Source organism: Aythya fuligula, chromosome 1 (assembly GCF_009819795.1).
Source record: "Aythya fuligula isolate bAytFul2 chromosome 1, bAytFul2.pri, whole genome shotgun sequence".
NCBI classification, from domain to species: Eukaryota; Metazoa; Chordata; class Aves; order Anseriformes; family Anatidae; genus Aythya; species Aythya fuligula.
The window spans coordinates 45073950-45099675 of NC_045559.1; the positions used below are offsets into that span (position 1 = coordinate 45073950).

At 36.1% G+C, this 25726-nt stretch overlaps 1 protein-coding gene across 5 annotated transcripts in view; it reads right to left on the minus strand.

The window, feature by feature from the left end:
* Window positions 1–25726, minus strand: part of ANO4 (anoctamin 4) — a 194013-nt gene that overhangs the window by 50152 nt on the left and 118135 nt on the right. For 3 of the 5 annotated variants that reach the window (XM_032180573.1, XM_032180583.1, XM_032180572.1), the window contains exons 5-11: window positions 24689–24789; window positions 24344–24445; window positions 21436–21480; window positions 16485–16616; window positions 6144–6250; window positions 4318–4373; window positions 3672–3793 (exon numbers count right to left, since the gene is read on the minus strand). In XM_032180573.1, coding sequence (XP_032036464.1) covers window positions 3672–3793; window positions 4318–4373; window positions 6144–6250; window positions 16485–16616; window positions 21436–21480; window positions 24344–24445; window positions 24689–24789 — 665 coding nt within the window. Of the gene's footprint in view, window positions 1–3671; window positions 3794–4317; window positions 4374–6143; window positions 6251–16484; window positions 16617–21435; window positions 21543–24343; window positions 24446–24688; window positions 24790–25726 lie in introns of those variants that run through there. The other 2 variants (XM_032180590.1, XM_032180598.1) reach the window with 2 other exon arrangements.

Genomic DNA, 25726 nt, shown 5'->3' on the forward strand with positions numbered 1-25726 from the left:
GAGAGTTAGTGAACCTTTTGGCCTAATTCTTTGTCTGACACACAGGATATAAAGTTGTGTCTGCTCCACTGAAAAAGAAAGCTCATATTTTAAGCTTTCTTCCGATTAATATTTATGGACCTATTTTCTCCATGACAGAACCACGTTCAAAGTAAACCTAACATTCATCAAGATTTATCTTTGTATTTCATTCCCTGCATTCAGGGATGAATGTTGCCCCAAATATCTGCAATGAAAGGAAAAGGCACGTTTCCTTCTTCTGAGGCCATTTATGAACCTGGTTTTAAAAATAAGTGCTGCATGTAGACTTTTACTTTTGTGCCTATTGGCTTAATTATGAACAGTTTCAATATTCCACCATCACCCTTTGCTTCACAACAGGTATTCCACAGGCTACTATAACCAACATCAGGATCAAGGTAGTATTTCATTTCCTCTGAATCTGTAGGTACCATTTTTTTTTTTCTATAATTCTCTGCTTAGATCCTACTAGGTAAAGTGCTGTAGAAACAAACTATGACAATAATACGGTCTTTGGAGACCTTCCCAGGTACCACTTTCAGAGCAGTTCCATGTGTATTCCAACCCATAATTGGGTTCAGCTGGACACTTAATATCCTCAGGAGGAGGTAGCTTAGAAAATCCTTTGCCACTCATTTTGTACCATATATAGTGAGCAAGGTCTTTTTTTTTTCTTTTTTTTTTTTTTTTCTTTTTTTTTTTTTCTTTTTTTTTTTCTTTTTTTTTTTTCAGTAAGTATATACTGAAAATAAATTTCATAGATCTCTCCGAAGTGGTGGCAGTTCTCTTACCTGGATGGTGGCACTTTACATAAAACTCAGCAATGTATATAAAGACTTCCAGGGATTTTTTTCTTCTCTTTTTTAGGGTGTACCTGTGTGCATTATTTATACCTGAATTTCACCTGTTATCACCCTGCTCACTGTAGGACTCTTTGCGTTTTTACAGCCTTGATGACATTTGCATGTTTGTTAATTTTGCTGTCTCATTAGCATTTAATTTTTCAGGCTGTTAATCATAATAGAAAAAAAAAAAAGTTGTGTATCTTTTATGGTTCTCCCACAGAATTTTTCCTCTACATAAAACCATAAAAGCAGAGAAATAAAATCACGACCAAGCACCTAATAGAATAACCCATTGCTACTATGCTCATATATATTGTATCATTAGAATAAAAAAAAAAAAAAAGCAAAAAAAAAAAAGGAAAAAAAAGGAAAAAAAAAGAAAAAAAAATCAGAAAAAAAAAAAAAAGAAAAAAAAAGGAAATCTCAGTTTCTTGGTTTTATGCCAATGTTTATGAGCTCTCCAATACAACCTATCTTAGCATCAAATTGTCTCTCTCTTTACCCCATTCCAGTGGAAGATCTGCCACAGATTGGGTCAAGATGTCAATTTCAGTATTTATCATTAAGGTACATTTTTGAAATTTAGTAAACTACAAAACCTGATTTCAAACCCACAAAATGTGTATTGGATTCTTCTGTGTTTACTGACCTTCATTATATAGTTTTTTTTTGTTTGTTTCTTTCAAGATGCCTAGAAGAAAGTCATGGAGTTAAAATATAGAAAAGTCTGGTCTCAAGCTAAAAATATATCTATCTTCATTAATCTTTTTGCAGGTCAGAATGAAATCTAATACAGAAATTTTTACACCACTGAAACAAGTTGTGAAGGAACTAGAGTTTTCTAACATGTTTTGGATATATAATGCTCTCTGTAATATCTAGAGCAATGTGGTGGGGAGGAAGGCTTGATGGGGGTTTGAAAAGAAGTTAGGTTGCAATCAATTCATTTAATGTACTAAGTGCATGTTATTCAGGCATTATTTTTGCTTTCAGATTCATTTAGGTAGCTTTATAATGAATTTATAAATATAGCTTTTTCCCACCCTTTCTTGTCCTGTAAGTGGCATGTACAAGCAGCAGTAGGAATCATCTGTGGAAAGTCTAGGGACAGCAGTTATGCAAAGAAGTGTGAAGGAAATGATCCAACTCCTTTAGGAATTACTGCAACTATTTTCATTGATGTATGTCATCCCTGAGCATATAAATATAAAAAGTCCTGCCTTTTTCCAATTACCATCAGTTCTAAGGATCTTAAATTATTCTTGTTAAGTAACTATGGATACTAAGCTCCAACAGAAGTGTAATTAAAATCACACTGCCACATCCTGATTCATAATGGTGCCTTTGCAATTGTGCTGAGTCTGCACCTTCATATTGCTGTGTGTTTCAAAGCGGAGTGAAAGCAGAATCGTGCAATTACCCTTAAATGACTTTTTCTCATTCATCTCTAGTGACTAGTATCTCCAATAACAGCCAGCTGATGAGAATAAATGAAATCTGGAAGGCACCAAATTAACAACAACAGAGATGTGAGCCTTCATTTTAACAGCTAAAGAAAACAAAATAGTATCGATGTATGTATGGACAGTTTCACTTACCACAGTGAAACTTGACTTTAAGGTGGAAATATCATATCTATTAATGAGATTTTATGTTTTGTTACCTACAACTAACCTACTCCTTAGCTTTTCTATAAACATATATTAAAAGGGAATATCAGCTAGCAGCAGTGAGTTCTGGCCAGATGTCTGTGAGGAATTAACAGCCATTCACTCCTTTTGTACAGATGACAACACTACACCCTTCAAGCACACCCAACATTGTTGTTCTGGGGGAAAAAGAAAAAACAACAAACAGTACCATACAAAATTGCTTCTGCTGCACAACTGGTACTAAAAAAAAGCTTTTGATTAATCTATGCTTACTGAGATAATTCCAAGTGAAATTAACAACAGGTCTTGCTGGCGTTGTCAGCTCTTCAAGTAAAAATCCCCATATCACTAGACATGTGAGTTCCTGAGGCAGTAGATAGGGAAGCTGTGGCAGGAGCTAGAGAAATGTGAGGGACCTAGTATCCATGAAGAGAAACAAAAAAGGGATTACTCCTCTTTTCTATCACTCCTCCTTCAGCGAATTCATAGCAGCCAACAGTGCACTCTAGGAAGCTAACGGCAAGACTGGTTTGAGGCTGCAGCTTTGAATCCTGCTGAGCCTGATGGCTGCTGAGACTCATGCTGCTGTGAACAGACAGAGCCCTGCAGCTCTCCTTGCCCCTCTCCTCCTTGGATTGGCACCTACTCTGAACCACCACAGGACACCCATGACCGCAGATAAGGGGTCTACTACTTTGCTTATTTTCTCTTGTAAGACAGTTGTGGAAAAATCTTTGCATGTTACTGTCTGATGAAAAGCTGGAGGATCTTACAAAATGTTAAACATCATACTTGGACTACTTAAGTAGGCTGCTACCAAAACCCAGTACAATTGTGTGTCCAACCTTGTTTATTCTCATACTTAGAAAACCTTCCAGATATCTGATGGACTACACTCACAAACCAAATTAAACTAAAACCCTGATGTTGCTCAACAGCACTTTCACAAACAAGAAATGCTGATGGAGAACAGTAGACTTGACAACCATGAACAAATAATTTAAAAATATTGTAAAGATAAGTTGTTTATACTGTGACATTGATATCTTATTGTATATGTGGAAATTAAAAACAAACATGCATGGTTTTGTGAGAAGATAATCTATGCCCACATGACCTATAATTCAGCATATTAAAAGCAGAGAAGTTTTACCTCACAAGATCCAGTGGCTGGTATTTATACCAGACTCCCCAGGAAGCCCAGCACTCATAGAGCAGGTGTCTGTGGTTTTCTGCCCCATGGGTTTTTATTGAATTCTTGCTTCTGTAACTTCCCTAAAATATAGACCTGGATATTAATGAACAACAACAACAACAAAGAATACCTAAGAAATCTCTTTCACTAGTGGTATGGATAGCACGATTTATGCAAATTCCATACTTGTGCATCAAAAGCTAAACATGACATTAGAAGGAATATTTCCTCTGCCCACAGTGAGATTTGAGATTATTCTTCCTAAGAAACTGGTGTTATGATAACTGGTGTTCTGGTCAAAGGGTATAAAGTGGAGAATTTCAAAGAGAAAACCACAACATGATATTTTTCCTTTTGACAACATACTGATTTATCACATCCAAATACTTTTTCCAAACCAAATCCAAAACAACTTTTCTTACTCCTCTTTTTTTAAAAAAAAGCATTTTTTTTTTTCAAGAAAAAAAAAGGATTAGTAAATGCCAGAGGAAGCTGTAGGATGTAAAAGATAATAATATTAGTAAGATTGAGAATATTTACACAATTAAGTATTAATTTTGTGGGAAGCATCTCTTCAAAAAAAGAAAGAAAAAGAGAAAAATACCTCATGAAGAGGAAATGCAGCTTCATAGGAGCCATTACTGAGCAATCGATTCAGACCTAAGAACCAAAAGTATCCAATTATTTACCAATAAGACCAGTAAAATTGCTAAGTAAAAAGCAAAGTACATTTTCATGATATACTGCTAAGTGAAGTTTGAAGCCCATTGACAGTAAGAGATATAAGTAAAAAAAATCATCTTTAATAGGTTTTGAGGAACTAAGAGATAACACAAGCAAAGATTTGTTCAAATATTAACCACAACCTATCATTTATTATGCCTGATGTTTAAAGATTCATTTGTCAAATCCATTTTTTAGTGTAACTTCAGTGAAATTAGGGACCTCACATCAAGACTAAAGTTTGATGCCATGTATTTTGGTTTAAGGTAGCTATACAGTGGAAGGGCAGTGTTTCTTGGGAGCTGAAAAGTTCAGGGAAAATCTTTACATTTCTGAACTCCAGGACAGTAAAACAACAGAAACTTTTAATTGTCATTTGATGACAATGTTGTAAAATATGTTCAATTTATGTCTTATGAAAGCTGCTGGACTAACAGACAGAACAGGAACAAGACAGACTAAAGTAACAGAAAACCAGGAAATATATTTGAACCTGAATCAAAATGTCATGAAAAAGTAATCACACAACCCACTCAGTCAGGTCTTGACTCTCTTTATTGAGAACTAGGATGGAAATAATGAATGATTCTGAGATGTGGGCCCTTTTCATTTGGAAAGTCACCAAAATAGGACTGAAAGACTATATGGCAATGCAAAACTAAATAGTGGCACTAACAGCCTGAAGGTAGTTGAATCCCATTGACATAAAGGAAAAGGATCATGATTCCATTCCTAATTCACAGAAGAATGATAGCAGTGACATCACAGCAATAAGTATTAATTCAACATAAACAGCACTTTCAGTGATAGCATTAGTATCTGCTTAGCAGAATACACTTTCTCCTGAAGTATCTTTGGCAGAAAAGCAAAACCTGTACAGCTGAGCTGGGCTCTACTCAGCCCAGTGATATGTGCAATTTTTTATTCATGGTGGGGAACAGATAAATAGATATGTGAGGGAACTTGGGATCTTGAGCAAGGACTGCAGATCTATGTGCTACATGCAATGGCTGGATGCACTGCATGAATTGTCCCCTTTCTTTTCTCCTCTCTGCACACCGTCATTACTCAGAGCTATTACTGCCCTCATTCCAGGATCTGGGGAAGAGACAAGTTAAATTCTGGTATAATTCTTTACTTCTTGAAGATGCATGGGGTTTAAACAGCAGGGAAATGAAATGTGCTATAGACTTTTATGGGGATTGCATCTCTGTGTGTGATGACCAAGTCTCTACAGGAGCAGTAAATGCTCTGTATCACAAGACAGAAAAGGTCCACTCTTTTGTGCTCCAGCCCTCATCTGTCACTGTCTGCTTTCGTGGATTCACATATGTGCCACTCCAAAGGCGCACTCTACCCACTATTTGAAAGAGCTATGCACAGCACTGAAGACGTCTTAGTGAACTCCCCTTTGACCTATGGCAGCTACAGAGTTACAGGACCTCACATCTCCCTTAGGGAGGAACAGATACCCAGGGATGTACAGCAGCATAAATCTTGCCTTCCTTCCAAATACGTTTTTATGAGGGAGTAAATGCTTTTCTCCATAAGCATGATGATTTTCTTAGGACAAGTCCCTACCACAGTGATGGATGAGATGTGCATAGTTCAAAACTGAGGCCATTGAAAGTAAGAGAGTGTAATCAGCCCAACCAGACTCCTCCTATTTTTCTGATGGAATTTAGCACCCACATTAAAATCACTTACCAATTTTGTTTTTCCCTTCTTCATATTTCACTCTTTGTAAGATATGGTGTACAATTCTACTTCTGGTAGCATTATTGAAGAAAGTGTCTTTGTTGTGTATGATGAAGCTATATAAAAACACAAACAAGGCCATTTCAGGAATTATAGTATCATGTTTAAAGCAAATATTAAATTCCATTAATTTCTGTAGCACATTAAAAAGCTACAGTATGAGAGCAAGTGCAAGAAAGATTAAAGGACATCATATTAAGTGAGATGATTCATCAGATGAGATGATCTCAGTAACAGCATTCATTCCCTACCAAAGAATGACATGAATGAGTCTGGAGAAAGATCAAAGATATTTATGCATTCACTATGATAAGCATCACATTTAGATAAGTCACTGAAAACTACCAAATACTTGCACAAAAATATGCAAAAGCAAATTTATTTGCAAAAAAAAAATTTATAAGTACAGCTGTAGAAATCATATTTGATTTCTATTTCAGGCTTCTTTATTTTGCTTTACCACTAGAAGTTGGATGGAAACATCCACTTGGTAAAAAATGACTGTTAACCATGCTCAATGAAAGTCAAAATACTGTTAGAAACTGAAAATATAAGATATTCCTATGTTCATTGCTGAAAGCTAAAATAGAGTAGAAAATTAGCTTTCAGAAGGTATTCATGGCATTACATATGAATGCAGTTTCAATAGTTTAGACAGAATTGTGAGGAGTCTAGGGTTTTAAAAAAATAGCCACTAAATATATTATACTTATTAATTTTCTGCTATAATATATTTTATATAGATTTATTAGTTACAACATACATACTTGCAGAAAACAAGATATTTTATCACCATAGTCACTGGAAAAATGTAAACAATATAAGTGTTTTAGTTTAGAAATATTGGTTCAACATGTCAGCTAAAAACTGCTAAAGAATTCTTATGTTTGCTTGAGTCATTTAGGGGTTTCAGAATACACTGTGAAAGTAATTTAAATACTTCAATAAGCATGTAAGTGGTTGGAGTTTCTGGTGGACTAGGCCTCTGCATATATTTAAACAAATTAAATATTTTTGAAAATGTAGTCCTTAGTAACTGATTGAATGGAAAGGTTCATATTCTTAAAAATACTTTGGATAGGATGTAAGGTTGTTTACTTCCTCAGTATTCGTGAAGAACTCTAGAGAATTGAATAAAGTGATAAATAAAATTGTAAAATCATAGAGATGTTATACAGAGGCCAGTCTGTATGCTGAACAGATGTGACATAAAAACAGAAAATCTTAATACGGAGCTTGGCATATATTTATGTTACTTTCTCTTCTGCACAACATGGGATTCACTGCTCAGTTTTCCCCTCAGGTGATTTTCCCAAATGAAAACCCTGTTTTTCAGAGCATGTACAGCATGTACACTTGGTGTGCACCAGCTGCCTTTTTTTTTTGCATAGGCACAAATTATAGGCCACTCTCTCATTTCTATCAGCTGATACTCATAAAGTAAATAAGATTCTGATTATCTTTGAGACAACTACACCTTTACCAAATGTAGTTGAAAACAACCGATATGTAAAACAAGAGATAGTAGAAGGATTCTGACAAAAAAGAGGAAATACTGCCATCATAGAATGCCGAGTGTTTAAGGATTAAATGAGATCAGATTGGAAAAAGTCTAAACTACAAGCTGGAGCTCTGTATTAGGCTGTTATCATAGCAGCAGAAACAAATTAAAAGACTGTGGTGAAACAGAAATGAATAGCTCTGAATTTTCCCACTTGGATTCATTTTCTTCTAATGTCTGTCTAATCTCTAAGATCTCACCTTCCAGGTAGCACCGAGTGTTAAAGGTCTATAAAGATAACTTTTGAAATCAAAACAGCACAGTAATTTTCATTAGTTATGAAAATTACTTGTTCTTGCAGGATTCAATTGCAAATGGAATAGCCTCATTTGGGAAACTAGCAACATTGTCTCAAGTAATGGTAAGAAACCTAATATTTATCTATTCTTCTTGCAATATAGTGTTATTTTACCTATTTGTTATAATGACTATGACATTCTGCAACTACAGGTAATTCTTTCAACTGCTTTTCTAGACAAGTAGGTTAATAGCCTTTCCACATTTAGCTGCTTCTATCTTTGTGATTCGTGAGTAGGAAAAAAAAAAGGCTAAAATCAAACTGTTCAATCTTGAAACGAAATATGAACTATTTGTTTCAAAGAGCACTTTAGATATTTGCATTCATTTGTAAACTTAGCAACCGTATTGTTGTAGCTGTTGATCTCACTTGGACATGAAGGAACAAGCAGATGGGTCTGTGAAGCAGATGTCAACACTTCAGTATGATAACTACCATGAAAAACACTGCCAATTCCAGCAATAACTGAAACAGTCCTAAAACATATGTGAATATGACAGCTGTAGAGGTTCTGCCCTGCCCATCCCTTGTGCCACTAAACTGCATCTACCGACAAGATGGGGAGAGGAGAGGTAGAAGTCACTACAGCTGGAGTAGGCCAAGAATATGTCCTTCAGTGTTTTCCAGCATTACTCAGAGACATGGGTGCAGAGGAAATACTAGAGTTGTACCACAGGTGAGAGAGGGGTGTCAAACATGAGTCCTCTGGATGTCTTGGACTGTTCCTATGTCAAAGTTTTGGGGAGTAATTGCACTTGTAATGGTAAAGGTTAAAATAAATACTTACCTATTTTTTAATAGAAAAATCTTTTTCTTTTTTTTTTTTTCTTTTTGGTCATTTGGCCATTTTGATAATTTATGCATAATCATATATAGAACAGCCCCAGACAGGGCAGTATCTGCACAGCCAAGGGGGCAGTGAGCTCTGGTTCAGGGAATAAAAATAGGCAGATATGACTGGGAGGCACTGAAAGACTGAAACTATCTTGAGTAGTTTTAACTATGTGTTGCAACATCTCAGTTAGAGGTTGACATATACTAGGACCGTGTTGGAGGTGGTTCAAATTTTTTTCCAAAATCACAGGGGTTTCCCTTGTCAGCTGAGAATCATGCATTTCAGTGCAGGATCTATCCTTTTCTATCAACACCCTTCTCTCCTGAACTTTCTGGGCCTTCCTTCCTCCAAGGTTTTTGTGCTCCATGTTGTCTCCTTTCTGAATGTGAGAGATAAATCCATATTCATAGAATAGTCATCAGGGCTCTTGCAAGGTCTACAGCACCCAAATACAGAGGAGAAAGCCTTTTTCAGTCTATGTAGAATCTCACCCTTCAAATTTCAGTGCACAGGGGTCAGAGCTGAAAATATTTCCAAACTAGGTGTAGATAAACATTCATCAGACATTACTGAGCTACAAATTACACAAAATAGAGGCTTTCTAAAGTACTTTTTAACCCTTGCTACTTTCAGATGGAACAGTTTCCTCAGCTGCTCTATTTCCACTGCCCTTGTTAGAATTTCAATACACACAAAGGTTTGAATATTCATGAGTAATGCAGCTTGTTTTTAGGATCAGTAAGGGTTCAGGCATTATTTAGGAGACAGTTCAGATGAAGGTTTTGGTCACTTTGTCACCTCTTCTGTAGGACAAAAAAATAAGTAAGGATTAATACAACAATATTTTTATTCCCTGTGAAGGTAATGCATAGGTAGATAATAAAACCAGTGATTTGTTCCACAACAGTTATACCCGTTAACCTTGTCCTGTAAACCATATTTGTGTGAACTGTCCTTACTCAAAAGGAGAATCCCAATGAAGATAATGAGAGCACTTCTGACAGTAAAGGTTCCAGATTTGATCCTTAATTAAAGTGCCTTTTAAAGATGTTGTGGAAATATTGCTCTTAAATTCCTACTGTAAGTGACATGACAAGTCACTGAAGATTAATTGCTTTGAAATTATATTTGTGGCTTAATTAGACTCTGAACTGGAGATTTCAAACTGTCTTTCCATGGATAAAGCACAGCAAAGCCAACCGTCATCTAGAGAAGGCCCTCAAATGAATGTGAATTCAACAAACTGCCAATGAATTCCTGTTCTTACATTCTCCTTGTTCATTTTGCAGGTTGTACAAACCCATTGGGGGTAAAATTAAGTCTTGAATATGTGTCTAATAATTTGAAAAATCTGTGCTTACTCTTCAGTTTATGTTGGAGAAGCAAAAGGCTTGAAAAGGCTATTTTCTGCTGTAAGCTACAATTGAGCATGGGTGCATACCCAATGCGTATCTTTGCTCCATGGTATCCCCAGACACTGAAAAGTTTAAAGTCTGGCACTCACCATATTAAAATGTATGATCTAAGCAAATCTGGTGCTGGAAGCAGTACGCACTAGAAGCACACATGCTGTCTGAACTGAGGAATCACTACATGAGAAGTGTATTCCTCTGTACAGAAAAGAAAATGCCCACCTCTCTGCATTGCTAGTAAAATACTGGAGCTAGCTAGCTGTTTTTGGCTGAGGCAATGACAGATCATTACCTCATTTGACAACAAAGAAAGTCATTAGCAACAAGATGAGGCTGCAGTATTGCAGTGAGAATATTACCACACATCCCTGTAGTTTATTTGTTTGAAAATGAGTGTATGATGATTACGTGCTGTTTACTATCATTTTGCACGACTTACAAGACTGTGAGAGACTTTTTTGTTTATCTGAAAGAAAATATTTATTAGTGGTTATCAGTGATTTTTCCCATCTTGTGCCTAAACCAGGACTGCTTTTCCCTTTGGGATGAAGACTGTATTAGTAGCTTTGTCTGTCTCAGATCTGCCACATCACAGCCTCGAAACTGCTAAAGGAAAATAGAGCCTTGTAGGTGCTGAACCTCATCTCCACCTTCCTCTCCCAAATCACCCTGCTCCCTAAATCACTTCTTAATTTAAATTAGTTCACTCATGAATATTAAAGAGAGATATAATGAGCTTTATTTATTTATCTTTTAGTAAAAATAATTTTAAAATTTATTTTAAAAATTAAATAACTTTTAAATTTATTTAAATTTAAACTGAATTTTATTCAGTTTGCTAGGCAATTAAAACTTTCAGAATCAAAGAGAATTGAAGAAACCCATTGCAAGGTGCTTACAAGTTTGGTCAGGCAAAGATTTGTTTAGGAGCATGAATCTTACAGATATATGATCCCCCTGTTTATAAGAAGCCATTTGCAAATGTGCAGTTATTGCACTGTAGATATACATGTATACAAACACAAGAATGACCATCCTGGTTTAAACCACATAAGTGTCCATACAGTCCCTTCCTGACCCATCCATGATCTCTGTGTGAAGCAGCTTGGTGGGACACAGTCACAGGTCATCTTGGTGAGGACAGCTTTTATCAGAGCCAATCTGAGCATCAGAAAAAAAGGTAAAATGCAACTCCACCCTGATAGACAGGTATTTTGGAAATCTGAGAAAAATACAGAACAATATGTACAAGGGAATTTAGTACAAATGAGAATAACTGCATTAATCTTTGGTATATATTTTAATTTTACCTTCTAATTGATATTTAATTAATACAGGTACTTTCCCAGTTTCCAAATTGTGTATTTATCTAATTTTCCTTGAAGTAATAAATATTTATTTAAAGAGGCTTATTCAATCATATATTATATTAATATTTAACCAGAGGGTTTATTGCTTTTGGAAGGAAAAAAAAAAAAAAAGGAAAATAGCTCCTGATAAAGTCTGAAATCTCTAAGCAGCAATTAAAAGCATTTTCCTAGCTAGTATACAACTATCAAAGAAATTGCAGATAATTACCACTGTTACTATTCCCAGCTGACTAGCAGCTCACTACATAAAATAACTAAGATATAGTAGAAAAATAACTAATTATCATAATGTCTGAGGGAAAAAGTTTTTTAGATATTGTGAACTGTGCATTCTTGTAGCTGATAATTTTCAGAAGAAATGGTTTGGCATAAAAAAAAACACCTTCCCAAGCTGTGGCTGCAGAAGAGAGATACTGCTCAGAAGACTATCTTGCAAATTATAATTTTGTATTCCACAAAATTCCAACAAAATGCTTGCCTCAGCCAGACAGAGCTTCTTTCCTCAAAAAAAAAAAAAAAAAAAAAAAAAAAAGATTTCCTATTGCTTAGGAAATACAACAAATTTTGCTCTTCTCTTGTACTGACAATTCTATGATATACCCTATAGGGTATAATAATAATCTCTTTAAAAGAAAATCTGAACCCATACTGCAAAAATTATAGGCACATCTTACAAATATGATTCTTGCAGTTTTCTTTGCCTGTTTAGGAGGTATTGCAGAGGGTTTGCTGTGTCTCTGAAAACACATCTAATTTTTTTTTTTCAAGTTAGCCTTTTTCCATCTGGATGGGAATGAAATATTCAAGAAGGTACAAGGCTAGACCTTTAAAGTTGCTCACTGTACTTCTGTACCTCAAAAGTATTAATTCCTATTGAAACAAGGCCAAATCAGGCCTTGTTGTTTTATTTTTATTTATTTTTATTTATTTTTATTTTTATTTATTTTTATTTTAACTGTTTTCCTTCCCTGGAGGAAACTTGTCATTCCATGCTTTTAACAGTGACTATCACAAATGAAGACTGTACTCATACCATGTTTCAAGCATCATCTGTATCAGACCAGAGCCCTGGATATGAAAACTGTGTCTAGATCAAAAAAAGGATAAATGTTCTATTGTTTTTGCTGAGATGAAAAACATCTGAGACTGTGAAGAAAGGAATAAATTAGGAATTCAAGACAAACATCAAATATGAACAAGCTCACATGAACATTTAAGGAATGATACCTTAGAAAATTAAAAGCATATAAGACAAGGTTAGAAGGAAGAACTCTGCAACCTCCAGCAGAAGTATGTGGCCAAACCTATGGTGAGGACATGGACATCTTGTCAGAAAACTCAGGATATGCAGACATACTTCCAGGACAGTAGCATTTATGAATGATCTACTATGTGATTATTAAGAGTTCAGAATGTCTTGGACAAACATTGATTAATGATAACACAGAATTCCTAGACATATTAAACTGGCAAAAGAACATAGCTTGCTCTCGAGAAATACTTGTACAATAGCCAGCAAAATCCTCTTTAGTGTAATTAAAAGACTGATCATATATTTTAAGCTCCTGTAGATATTTCTTAAAGAAAGGTTTAATATATTTTTCACTTAGGATTCCAGATTTGCAAGACAATTTCATCTTTTTAACTATAAACTTAGAACTGAAAATCTGTATGGAAGACATGATAAAAAGGAAAAGCAGACACTAATGGCATTGTTTAGCTACAACCTTAACACAATGCACAAGACTTGCATTTATTCTCCATTTTCTGAGGACTTAAAGAACCTCAGAGAATGGCTCTGCATTGGCTAAAAGGTCTTAAACCTGAGGTCAGCCAGCTGAGCATCTGTATGGTATTGGGATCCACAATGTCCTCTGCATGTTCTGTGTGAATCAGTTTTGGGACATGTGTGTGATAGAAACAGAAGCAGAGCTGTATCTAAAAGCCCAAGTGTAAGGAAGAGACTGTCACTGTTACTCTAGACTACAGGATAATGTACCTGCAGAAGAGAATGTGAATTCCATGTCTCTGCCCATGACAATAATGTAGGCCCCATTACAATGCTAGGAGATAATTTAGTTGTAATGGCAATATGGTATAGTAACAGCAGTCCAGCAAAACTTTAACTACACAAAATATGAAAATACATAGACTTTTCCTATCATCAACAAATTGTAAGCTAAATTATCATAACTTTATTGCAGATATCAGTTTTCATATTTCAAGAATTTCATTAACTATGTATCTTTACATACCTAAAAGAGTATCGTGGGATATAAATTTAAATAAAAGACCTGATGGATTTCAAAACATCACATTAAATTCAATCAGCAGGGTTTTTGTTTTGTTTTGTTATTAAAAAGCAAGTGAATGTTTATGTGACATCAGTGACAACTGATAACTGAAGCTTCAATTTAATATGGCGGCGTAACGTTTATCAACTTTGGAGTGTTTCTGTTACTCTTCTCAGTAGGGGACAATTAACAGTGCGGTCTTTGTGAAGGTTACAATACATAGAAGTGGGTAGATATGAAAGAGAAATTATTTTCTTACTGATCAAACCCCATCTGTCACAACTGACCCAGACAAATGAAGGTGCCAGTCACAATATTTGTTACATCATTTAATATGTGCTGAGAGACACATCAACATTAATACATAAACCAACAATTTCTACTCATACTTTCCCCATATTTGATGTTCTGGCTGGTTGTATACAGGTTTTTCAACAGGATGTTTATCTATATCTTGGAAGAAACAGAAATTTACATAAAGTAAGCAGCAACTTATATAAAGTGAACCTCAACATAATACACTTTTGGACTGGTAACTGATACTAATACAATAATTCTAAAAAGAATTCTAAAATCAGTTTATCTCTACATTTCCAAACATTTGATACTCCCACTCCACCAGCAAAGATTAGAAGTATATAATAAAGATGTTCCTGAAATGCTCTGTTTACCAGCGTCCCCTGAAATTCTTGGAACAATTAAAAACTTGCATGCAATTCACTTGACAAATATTGAACAAGTCATTAGATTTCAAAATTCTGGTGAAGAATAATAAGACAGATACAGGCAACAGACTGAAGCATAAGGGGAGTATAAGAAACCTGCCAGAGCCAGCACCTTTGCAGGGCAGGAAGGCAGCTCAGCCAGCATTATATCAGTCCCCACACAGCAGGAATGGTAGACTAAACAGAAAGCAAACCAGAAAATATCAGACCTGCTGTGGGGTAGAGCTTTAAAGTCTGTAATGATATAAAAGAAGCGCCAAACAACAGCAGGAATGCTAATGACCAGCATTTACTAAAAAGCTTGCTAGTTTACTAATTTAAACATAAGCAAGGCAGAACAATATAAAAAAATACTGTGGTTCATATATGCCAATTCTCCTTCCAGCCACACACACAGACAAAGTCTCATGCCATAATTTTAAGGACAGTTAACAGTTAATATTAATAAAAACATAAGTCCAGACATATATGTGTGTGTGTGTGTGTGTGTGTATATATATATATATATATATATACATATATATATTTAATTACCACTGGTCTGCACATACTCTTCCTATTACAGGGTGAAATAACCAAAACATCTTTTTGCTTAAATCTCAGAAGACTCTCTAGCCTGAATCCGATGTCTATTCAGGGCACAGATGTTTAGTGGAGATGTTTAACTCTGGCTGGTGACTGGTGCTAAGAGCACACTTCTACTGAAATTTCCCTGGCGATTTGCACCTGTTTTTGTTTTTCTGCTGTATTTGAAAAGACTACTTGCAGCAGAAGACATCTATTTTATTCACTCCTATTGCAGTAAATAAATCCACTCCCTGAAAAACTGTTCATTTAAAGTGAGGCATTTTAATGAAATGTTTATTCAAAGAGCAGTAACTATACTTATCTTCTCCCTAAATAAAATCACATATTTAATATTTTTAGTCTTTGAGCTGCCTGTGACTCATTCCACTTCACATGAGTTTTATGTTAGTACCTTGGTCACTGCTGCCTATTCTTTGTGATTTTGTTTTGAGGTAGTCAGTGATTGTTCCCAATATCACAGGCCCAGTAACTAACCATAAGACACACTCTTTCTCCAAATTTTGCCATCTTTAAAAATTCAACATGGTATCTAAAAACAATGCTAAGCTTTTCTGTTTTTCATTTTGCAAGAGAGTAAAGGCTTCTACTAGTCAAATGAATTCTTTTGTAACATTGGTGCAATACTGATACTATTGGTATTCTTGGACAAGGGCAACTGATAGACCTTAATACTGGCATTATGCAAGAAGCATTGCTTCTGTTGACGTAAAAGGCAGAGAAATTCAAACAAAACAACACAGTCCTCTTTTTAGAGTTCTGTTTGTTTTACAGGCACAACTAGGAATTAAATGCAATATCAGTTTATTTTGACCATCAGTGTTAAAAGGACTAATATTGATTATATAAAAGACAGAAATGCTGAATAAGTTTTAATCACATCTTAAACACACAAAGAAAAACTGTAGTTCTGTCCCAAGAGAGAATTAGCCAGTTGACTACTTTAAGCATATAATTGAAATTCCAGTGAATCAAAAGGAACTTTTCCATTGATTTCTTTTAGCTTTAAGCTGGACCTTTAATTACTAGAAATGTAGGCAGACTTTATGCTCTCTCAAGACTCTCTCCCTTTGTGTGACAAAGAACTAATCTGAAGACACTAATCTTTAAGACATGAACTAAGAAATTGATTTTTTCCAAGGTGAATCCAGAAGGAAAAAGATTAATCTTGTAATTAAGTTATGATGCTATGATATAATAAAGTACTCACTGATGGATCCTTTGTTGGCTGAATGGTGCAGTATAGCAGTCATTCTCCTCCAGGTCTGGCAGTGTCTCCTTATCCAGTTTCATTGGCTTTCTAGGTAACCATCCTCGAAACCTGCTTATTTGTTTCTCGATCCTGCAGAACATGAAAAGTGTGACCATTTGAGACAGTGAATGAGATATATCTTGCTTTTTCATTGCATTGCAGAACTCTTACAAAGAACATCTATTGGCAAACTAGACCACTTAATATTTGCGACTACAAAAGAAGCAACGTCTGACATTTTTGAGGAAGACTGAATTATACGTGCTGACCTTGATTATTAATAACAAGCTTTTAGTAGAGAAACATCTTATTTTGTCTCAACAGAAAAGCAATGCCAATGTAACACACTCCTAAAAATCCATACTCATTAAGCTCTTGGCTACTCTCTAACCTTTATTCTCAGCTTTTCGGTTACTTTAAATTTCAGGCTTAACTACACATTAGACTTTGGACATATAAACCTTAGAAAAACCCAGATTGTGAAAGAGATCTTTGGAACCTAAACCCCAGCAAACCGCATGCTTTTACTGCTCTCTACAGATTCTTACCTTGCAGCTGATGGTATACAACATAGGCTACTTTGTTCATTTGGTTTAACTGTGTCTTGCAATACTACTGCCTCCACAAAAACAAAATACTCAGTGTATAGATAGGTGACAGCTGAACAGATCCTTACGTTTAGAAGGTGAAAGCAAACTAAGAATAAGTTGGAGAAAGGGTAGATTTAATCACAAGGGCACTCGCGCCAAGATGTGTACTGAAATTACTGTAAAGGGAAGAATCAGAGCTGACAGGAGAAGAAAATCTAAAACAAATTCACATCCAAACTAAAACATTATGATGAAAAAACATAACAAAAATGAGATGGGTCTGTCAAAATGAGACCTACCCTCCCTCACACCTTCAGTTCCTAACCAGTGATCTCTGCCTCCAAAAATCAGACAACAAATTATGGACATGCACGTTCTTCCTTGACTCCAACAAATGCTCTAAGTCCTGCACAGTCACTTTGAAGGAGGGTAATTCATATACACATAATTGAGTGTGTGGGACAGTGACATGAAATTAGGACATAGTTCTATTTAAAATACATATAATATTTCCTTAAATATTCAACCTTCTCTGCTCAAGTTATCTTCAATAGGAAAGCTAATGCTAATTTTTAAATATGGGCATTCAAAATTGTAATCACATGAGCTCTACCTGTTTTGGTACCATTTGTGTGTTCTCTGTCTGTGAATAGCATGGGAGCAGGCACTCCAACTAACCATTGTGACTGTTCAGAAGAATGGCAATGTGTATGTGAGCATGACATAAGGCTTATACAAAATTTAATAAAAACTCTTACTGGGCATTGTTCACACCAGCCCAGCAGTTCGGAGTGCAGGTGGAGGTAGTTTGCAAATATCTGTGCCTGAGTGCAGGTGAGACGTTGTCAGAACCCAACACTGCAAAGGGTCAGACCTATTATAAGTCTCCACTAGTCCTCTCAAGACTGTCAGCCTTGAGCCAATCTGTGCAGAGACTGATAGGAATGACAAGGGAAAAGTAAGTTATCTCCTGGGGAATTCATTCTTTCTTGGCCTTCAGTTCTTCCTCTGTAAAGGTTACAAGCCCTGAGTTACACTGTGTTCAGCAGGCTTAGTGACCCTGGGTGTGGAAAAGGGAAGAGGAATTTCTAAATATCCCAGTCTATGCTTATTCGTTGACTAAAATTGTTTGAATTCTCTAAGCTATTAACACCCTTGCCAATCTGCAATCCTTTCCCATTCACCCTGCAAGTCAATGTGCACATTTGAGATATGCATACTGCAGGTTTATCACAGCGCATGCAGGCACGCACAGAGTGCTTTCCCCACTTGAGAAAACTACATTATTCATGTCAGCTTCTCATTGAGCATACCCTGTATTTGACTGGTTTGCCACTTGCAAGGTTCAGATTGCTTGGCATGCTCAGAGAGCATACTCCTTCCCTGCTGGCAACTAGGTCTGGAAAGGATGCAAGGCCTTTCTGCAAAGCTTGCATCCTAGAGTACAGCAAAACTATCCCTTGGAAAAAAAAAATAAAATATATATATTATAAAAAAATAAAAAAAAAAATAAAAAAAATATAAAAATACATTATAATATATATACATATATATATACGTGTGTGTGTGTGTATATATATATATGTGTGTGTGTATATATATATATATATATACACACACACACACACATATAATTATTTTTTTTCCCTAGGAAAAGAAAAATGACCAAACTTAAAATACATCCAGGCCACTTCAACAGTACCATGAGCCAGCAGTGCAGGCTTTGTATTCTACACAAGCCTCTCTCTTACGAATAGAGGCACAGTTTTAAAAACGTATTGTGCTTAATTGTTTCTTCAAGGCTAATCCAGGCCTCACTTTCCCTTATGGAGCAGCACCAGGTGCTAATATACTCAGCTGGATAGGGGGATGGTGTTTGAAAGGCAGAACAACCTACACAAGAGCAGTATAGCGCATGGAGTGAGGAGGCATGGTAGGCAGCCAGAATGAATGAGGAGAGTGGAAACATTTCCTTCCTAAATTCCATTTTAAAACATTTGTTAGTCTCACATGTCCAAAATGCACTGTCTTCATTCACATGGTTGTCTCAAAGACATGTCTGTTCCATTTCAGTCCTGACCTGGCCTCTGCTTTCCAGGCCTAGCCTATACTCAGTATCCTCTTTGTAAAAACAGGTGTTGTACTTAAATCACACAAAGAGTTTCTTAAATAATTTCAGAGAAACACTTTAGTTGCTAGAAAGTATGGTAGAGATAGAATATTTTTCTTTCTTTCTTTCTTTCTTTCTTTCTTTCTTTCTTTCTTTCTTTCTTTCTTTCTTTCTTTCTTTCTTTCTTTCTTTCTTTCTATTTTCATTTCTATTTTTTATTTTTATCCAAAAGAAAGAGGAAATTGGGAAAATAAAAACAATTTCTTTGAATTGAGATTGATTTTATTTTTGCCTCAAGTCTGAAAAAGCTTTATGCATATCGTAGTGCTAGATATTGTCTTAGTTTATTTTTTAACCACAGCCCAGGTAGAGTTCTAGATACTGTGTATGCACCTGATACCCACCCTTTACTCTAGACTATATTAGAGGAGTTTTGTTATTTAAAACTTAGGGATCACTAGATTTTTTTCAGAAAGAAAATTCAAGTGTGACTGACAAGTTGCAAGAGATCTGCTCTGGACTTTGCCCTGTAACAAAAGTCCTCTTTAAAATAAATTTTGACTAAATGTCAATTTAATTTTAGCTTAGCTCAAAAAAATGGATCAAAGCTTCACTTGCTTCTAATCTTCATTGAACTAAGGGTAGAGGAAATAGACAGTTTTATTGAAGCTGTAAATCTGAATTTTACATAAATGAAAATAGAGCTGAATATGTTTTCTTATTTTCCCACTGGGACTATTCAGTTATAGATTTTCTGCCTCAAGTAGCTATTCATAGACCTGAACATAAAAATTGAATTTAGTCAAGTGTTGTCATCACTCAGGAGCAAGAAAAACCACAAACCCACAGAAAAAGATTACACTATTTCTAACTTCAAATTATATGTTGACTCAAGAGGAAATGAACGTATGGCAAAATTTCATACGGTACATATAAATGTTAGAATCTTTACCTGCTCCTTCCTTTTAGTCTATTGCTGTAGTGAAAGCAACCATGTCTTAACTAAAATCATGACAAACTCTGAAACTAACAGGTGCTATGTACTCATTGTAAAGTGGGAGTGTCAAGTTGGGGGAACACTGACAAACTTCAGAACAGCGTGTGTTTCTTAGCTCTCATGAAGAGCCCATTTGGTGTTTGCCAGTGTAAAAATGCAAATACCATAATGTGAGATCAGTGCTGGTATTCTCAAGTCACCACCATATTTTGATGGGATTTAATATATAGAATCATAGAATTATAGAATATCCTGAGTTGGAAGGGACCCTTATACTCATGCAGCAGAGTGATAATACATCATTTATCTTCCCATGGATGATCATTTAGTGACATTATCTGCAGAATAATACAGCTGTTTTACTCCAATATGCAGATATTTCAAATCTAACTCTTCCCTCTCAGAACTTCAGGGGAGTTTTTCCATTGACTTAAGAGTGAGACAGTAAATCAAACATTAGAGCCTTTTGAAAACTGCATCAACAGCACTGTGGCATTAAATGCCAATGTATGAGCTGGTCTTTGCAGAGCTTTTATACATATTTTAGTCTTTTTTGAGACATTTTCATTCAATTGTCTGAGATATCGAAAATGCAAACTGTGGCACTGGAAGTTTTTTATTCCATAAAGTCAGGCACAAAACACATCAAACCCAACCTTAAGATATTTAATAATTGAGTGAAAGAACTTCAAAGATCCTTCAAAAGTACTCATCTCTTAAGCTCACACCAGAGATGAATTTGGTTCATTGCCTTTCTATCTACCAACAAAGTACTAAGCATCCCCACAGAGGAAGCAATAAATAAATAATGCCATCACTGTAAGAAGTAGGTAAGGTGTATAGAAATGAAAAAATAAAGCGGTACCTGTGGTATTTTAACCCTAAGAAACTCCCTAATGAGCTACATGAAAAGACAGTGTTTGCACTAACTCACTTATTCTTCCTTAAAAAAAAAAAAAAAAAAAAGACTCCATCAACTGGAAAACATTTCCTTGTTCCTAAAAAGGGCAACACTGGTAAAATGAATTTCACATGGCAGATGTCTTAAAAACACAACTGCTATAGATGTTTTTGCATATGTTCTATTGTGTGATCACTCCCTCCAACCTTCCTACAAATACAGCTAATAACCTTTTACTTCCAACTTGACCTTAACAATTAATTATCAGGTTCAAATTAACATAGTTGAACTAGCATAAGAACTGTACTCACCTATTCATGAACTTGTATCGGCGGTGCAGGTAATAGATTTTTCTCCTGGAAGAACAGCAAAAATGAAGCCAGTCGAGAAGAAAACCCATCGTCAGTTACAGTATGAACTAGCAAGGAAGGAAAGGAGATTGAAGACAGAAGCCTGTAAGAGGTGGAGGAAGAGACTAAAAGAGAGATTAACAGAACTGTCACAGGAAAGCCACACAGACTCTGGTGGCATTTGAATTGCAAGAAGATCATCGCTTTCACGCTGTCTTCTCTTTTTCTGCTACTTGTCATGTGTGAAAGACGGGGACCCAAGGATGTATCTATTTCCAAGACGTCCATAAACAGGTGCAGGAATTTTAAAGGACCAATACTAGCATGGATAAATTATCCTCTATGCATCTCATATCCACTAGTGAATTAAAAAAACTGCATTTGATTTGCAAGAGAAATTATTTAGAAAAGCCAGGGAAGTAGTGCCTGATGCTGCAATATGCCAATAATACACGTAGTGACAACCGGGACCAGTGTTTGCTGCTGGAGTATCATCCCCAGAAACAGAATATAGGCTACACAAACAAATGAGTATGTGCTCAGCATCCACCCCAGGATACAGCCACCCCCTCTGCCCCTCAGACAGGCATTGTTGATTTTTGTTGTCAGTGCAATAAGCTGTGTGGGAGTGCCTTTGGGGATCCAGTGAGCAGACAAGGGTGCACAAGCAGATGCGTGCTGAACACACTCTCTTGGCCAGCTTTCTGATGGGCCCTGTAGGGCTCACAACACCCAGGTGGAGTGGCCCCAAACCATTCTGTGTAGATCCAGAGTGGGCTGTCCACCTCCTGTCCCACTCTGTTGTTACTCTTGCTCTTTTCTTATGTGACTATAGGAGCACCACAGCTGTCAGGATTTGACCCATCACCTTCAGCAGAGATCACATCGTGATGAGAGGTAAGAAAATCTGAGGGCTTTAGGTGTGGCTTTGGGACTGATACTCCTTACAGCAAGATTTGTGTGCCTGCCTGAATGTCAGTGTCTTCCTCTGACTTTCCTCAAACCATTGGAGGTTACTGCTAAATCAAGGTGGTGTATTCTGAGAGGTGCCATCATGTAACACTGAATTGTATCATTTCTGGAAAAGGAAAGGCCACACCACAAATTTCATTCTGAATATCTGTGAATATTACAGGGTAGTAATGCTGCTGGTGCCTTGGAAGCAATAATGGTTGAGGGCATTCTAGAACAAGACAACCCTGATGCTCTATAAACTATTGTACTGGGTCTGGCTGGGATGTAAACTTTCCCTGCAGCAGCCCACAACTATAGAAAAACAAGTGGTTAGTTTCTATGTTAATTTTCAGAACTTAGATTTAACACACTATATTTTGACATTATTGTTGTTACTAGTGCCCATATTGTGCTGATGAAGTGAAAATTTGAAGAAAAATCCATGCTGGCCAGCATCCTTTGGTCAAATCCTCCATAAGCTAGTGCGGTATCTCTTGCTGTACTCAGCAGGAGCAGAGATTAGTCAAAGATAAGTGTTACTGACGATGACATCCACCTCTTGATTTCCTTCAAATATTCAGAGTTATCCATTGCTTAGGGACCTCTGCTTTGAAACAGCAAGTGATGTGTGGACCTTGGACAATTTCAACCCAAACTTACTGGGAGCTGTAAGTAATCAGCAACCCTTAAAACAGGGGTCAGATAAGGGTGTCTGGAAACAGGCAGTCTAGAATAGTGTACATTTTGAAAAATGCTGATTCTTGTTTTTAAATGGTAAACAACTTTGTTGCTCTTAAAATAAAAATTAAGAGCCTGCCTGTCAGACATAAAAAAAAAAAAAAAATCACCACAATTTCCTTTTAGCAACACTGTGGATAAGAAAAGAATGAACCTGCGGACATGAAGCACATCTTTCTGTATGGCACCTGATTTGCTATCTGCTAAGAAATAGATCTCAAAGCAGAGACTTCAGATCAGGAAAGAATAAGTTGCTCACTGTGACTAAAACCTGAGTTCCTGGTGTACTTAATCATGGGACCTTATCCTTCTACTGGGCCAGGTTCATCTCAAGGAATGCCAGAGAATATAGAGGAGGTACACTTTTGACCCAGTCCATCTTTTATGTGGCTAGAACGCTTTTCTAAAAAAGAATATGAATGTTTTGTAATGATCTGTGATAGCTTTTATGCTTTTCTCTAGCACTAGAAGCCCAGATAAGAACAACTGAAGATCTACTGTGTAAATGAAATCAAAACAAAATAAAACTAAGCATACAGACATAGAAAATAAGCCTGCATTTTTGTCCTTAATTCTTATCCATTTTTTCCTAGCAAGTTCTGTAATACTACAGCATGTCTCATACCAGAGGCATTTGTCATCCTTAAGTAAGAAGAAAACAGGAACAGAAATTCCTGCAAAGGACACAAACTCACTAGTTGTATATTCTGGATCTGATCCTTTTCTTGCTCAGGAGTAATTCCATTAAAATCAATGGAGTTATGAATCTATAAACCCTTCTAATTGAAAGAAGAATCAAGACCTCTCAGTTCAGGGGTTTTGGTCAATTCAAGTGGAAATCTTCATGCTATTTTAAACTTTCTGGTAACCAGCAGAGTAAAATAGATATTTTACAGAGAAAATTTCATAACTCAACATGCAAATGATATTAAATATATTATAAAAATAATCTGAAGGATTATGTGAAATTAATTTGGTTGTCAGTGACATTTTATACAATTTCTTTATTTTCTCCACAGGCAAAGGCACTTATAGTCTGAATTGTTCTCATATTAGACGTGATACTTATTTATAATTTGCATTTCCATAACTATGCACTATACAAGCAGAAAATTTACAGTGCTGAACATACCAGATACGTCCAACAGACATGCACTTTCTGTGCTGCCTTACGTACCTGGATCTTCTTGACCTCCCATTGATTTCAATGAAATGTCCATTTAAAAAACAGCAGCGCACAAGTATGCAGGGGGCTCCAGCAGTGAAGGGGTTAAAGGGCCTAAGGATAGAATACCCCATGAAAACAGCTGCACTGCTACAGCTCACCTTAATTTCAAACCAATACTCTACTGAAATTGCAGGCATTAACAAGAAAGATCAATGACTATGGTATCTATGGCGCTCCATTTATATTTTCAAAGGATGTGTGGTATCTTACAGATGAGCTTTCCATGTGCGTTTTGGTGTTATTTTTACTTTAGCTTTACAGTAAAGCGTGAAGACAAAATACAACTACACCTACCTGAAAGGCATTCTTACATTCATTAGTTCAGCGTATTTGCCCAGGACCTCCCAAGGGGCATGCAACTTCACAAAGATGATGTCACTGTTTGTTAGAGATGACTGCAAAAGAAAAAGAAAACAGCTACCACGGCTTACTTTTTCAGGTAAGAAATAAAGAAATCATGGGCGGTGTTCAGTATTTATTCTTGTTTTGTGTCACCCCTCCCATTTCCTGATTCTTCCTCAAGCACATGGAGCTCTATAGGGATTTTGCCATCTTATTTTTCTTCTTGTTTTCTTCTGGTTTTACCTGTGACTCCCTTCTGGCCTGTACACACATTCACTGTTACTGTCTTCTTTCCTATGGGTTATATGTAGTGTATAGAGGTTTTTATGCAGGACATTCACATCAGAGTATCTAGTACTTTTTAATAGTACTTTTCAAGAAAGCTACTGCAGGGTCAGCTGAAGCTGTATTTATTGAGAACACTGACAGTCAAATGTTAATACTGAAAGATAAATTTTTCAAATTCTAATGAAAATCAATTATATTCTCATAAATCTGCACTTAATACAGCCTGCAACAGCTAAATGTATCACATTAACAGGGACAACTACCACTGGCTAAATTTGAGGAATACCCAGGAAATGGGTGAAGGACTACAGGCTTTAAGAAAAGGAAAGTGTGAGGACTGAGAAACAAGGCAAGAAATTTGTTAGTTTAGAGATTAGTTAGGCTTTAGGGATGATATCCTGGTCTTTTAGACATTGTAGTATATTCAATATTTCTCACATTCATTCTTAGCTATTACTACATACTGTGGGTATGTTGTACTTAAATCTGGTATCACTTATTTGGAAGCTGCAGTGACTATAAGGGTTGAAGGCTAACATTTGTATTCTTGATGTCTTGATTCTTCCCTCCACTACTCTGATAAATGTAGAAATCATTTGAATTGTTGTAGTATGTTTGTATCCTTGGAGTAGCCAGAACATTATTGCTAGCAGTTAAGATACATATATATGACTTTTCTTAGCACAGACAAAAACAACAGAC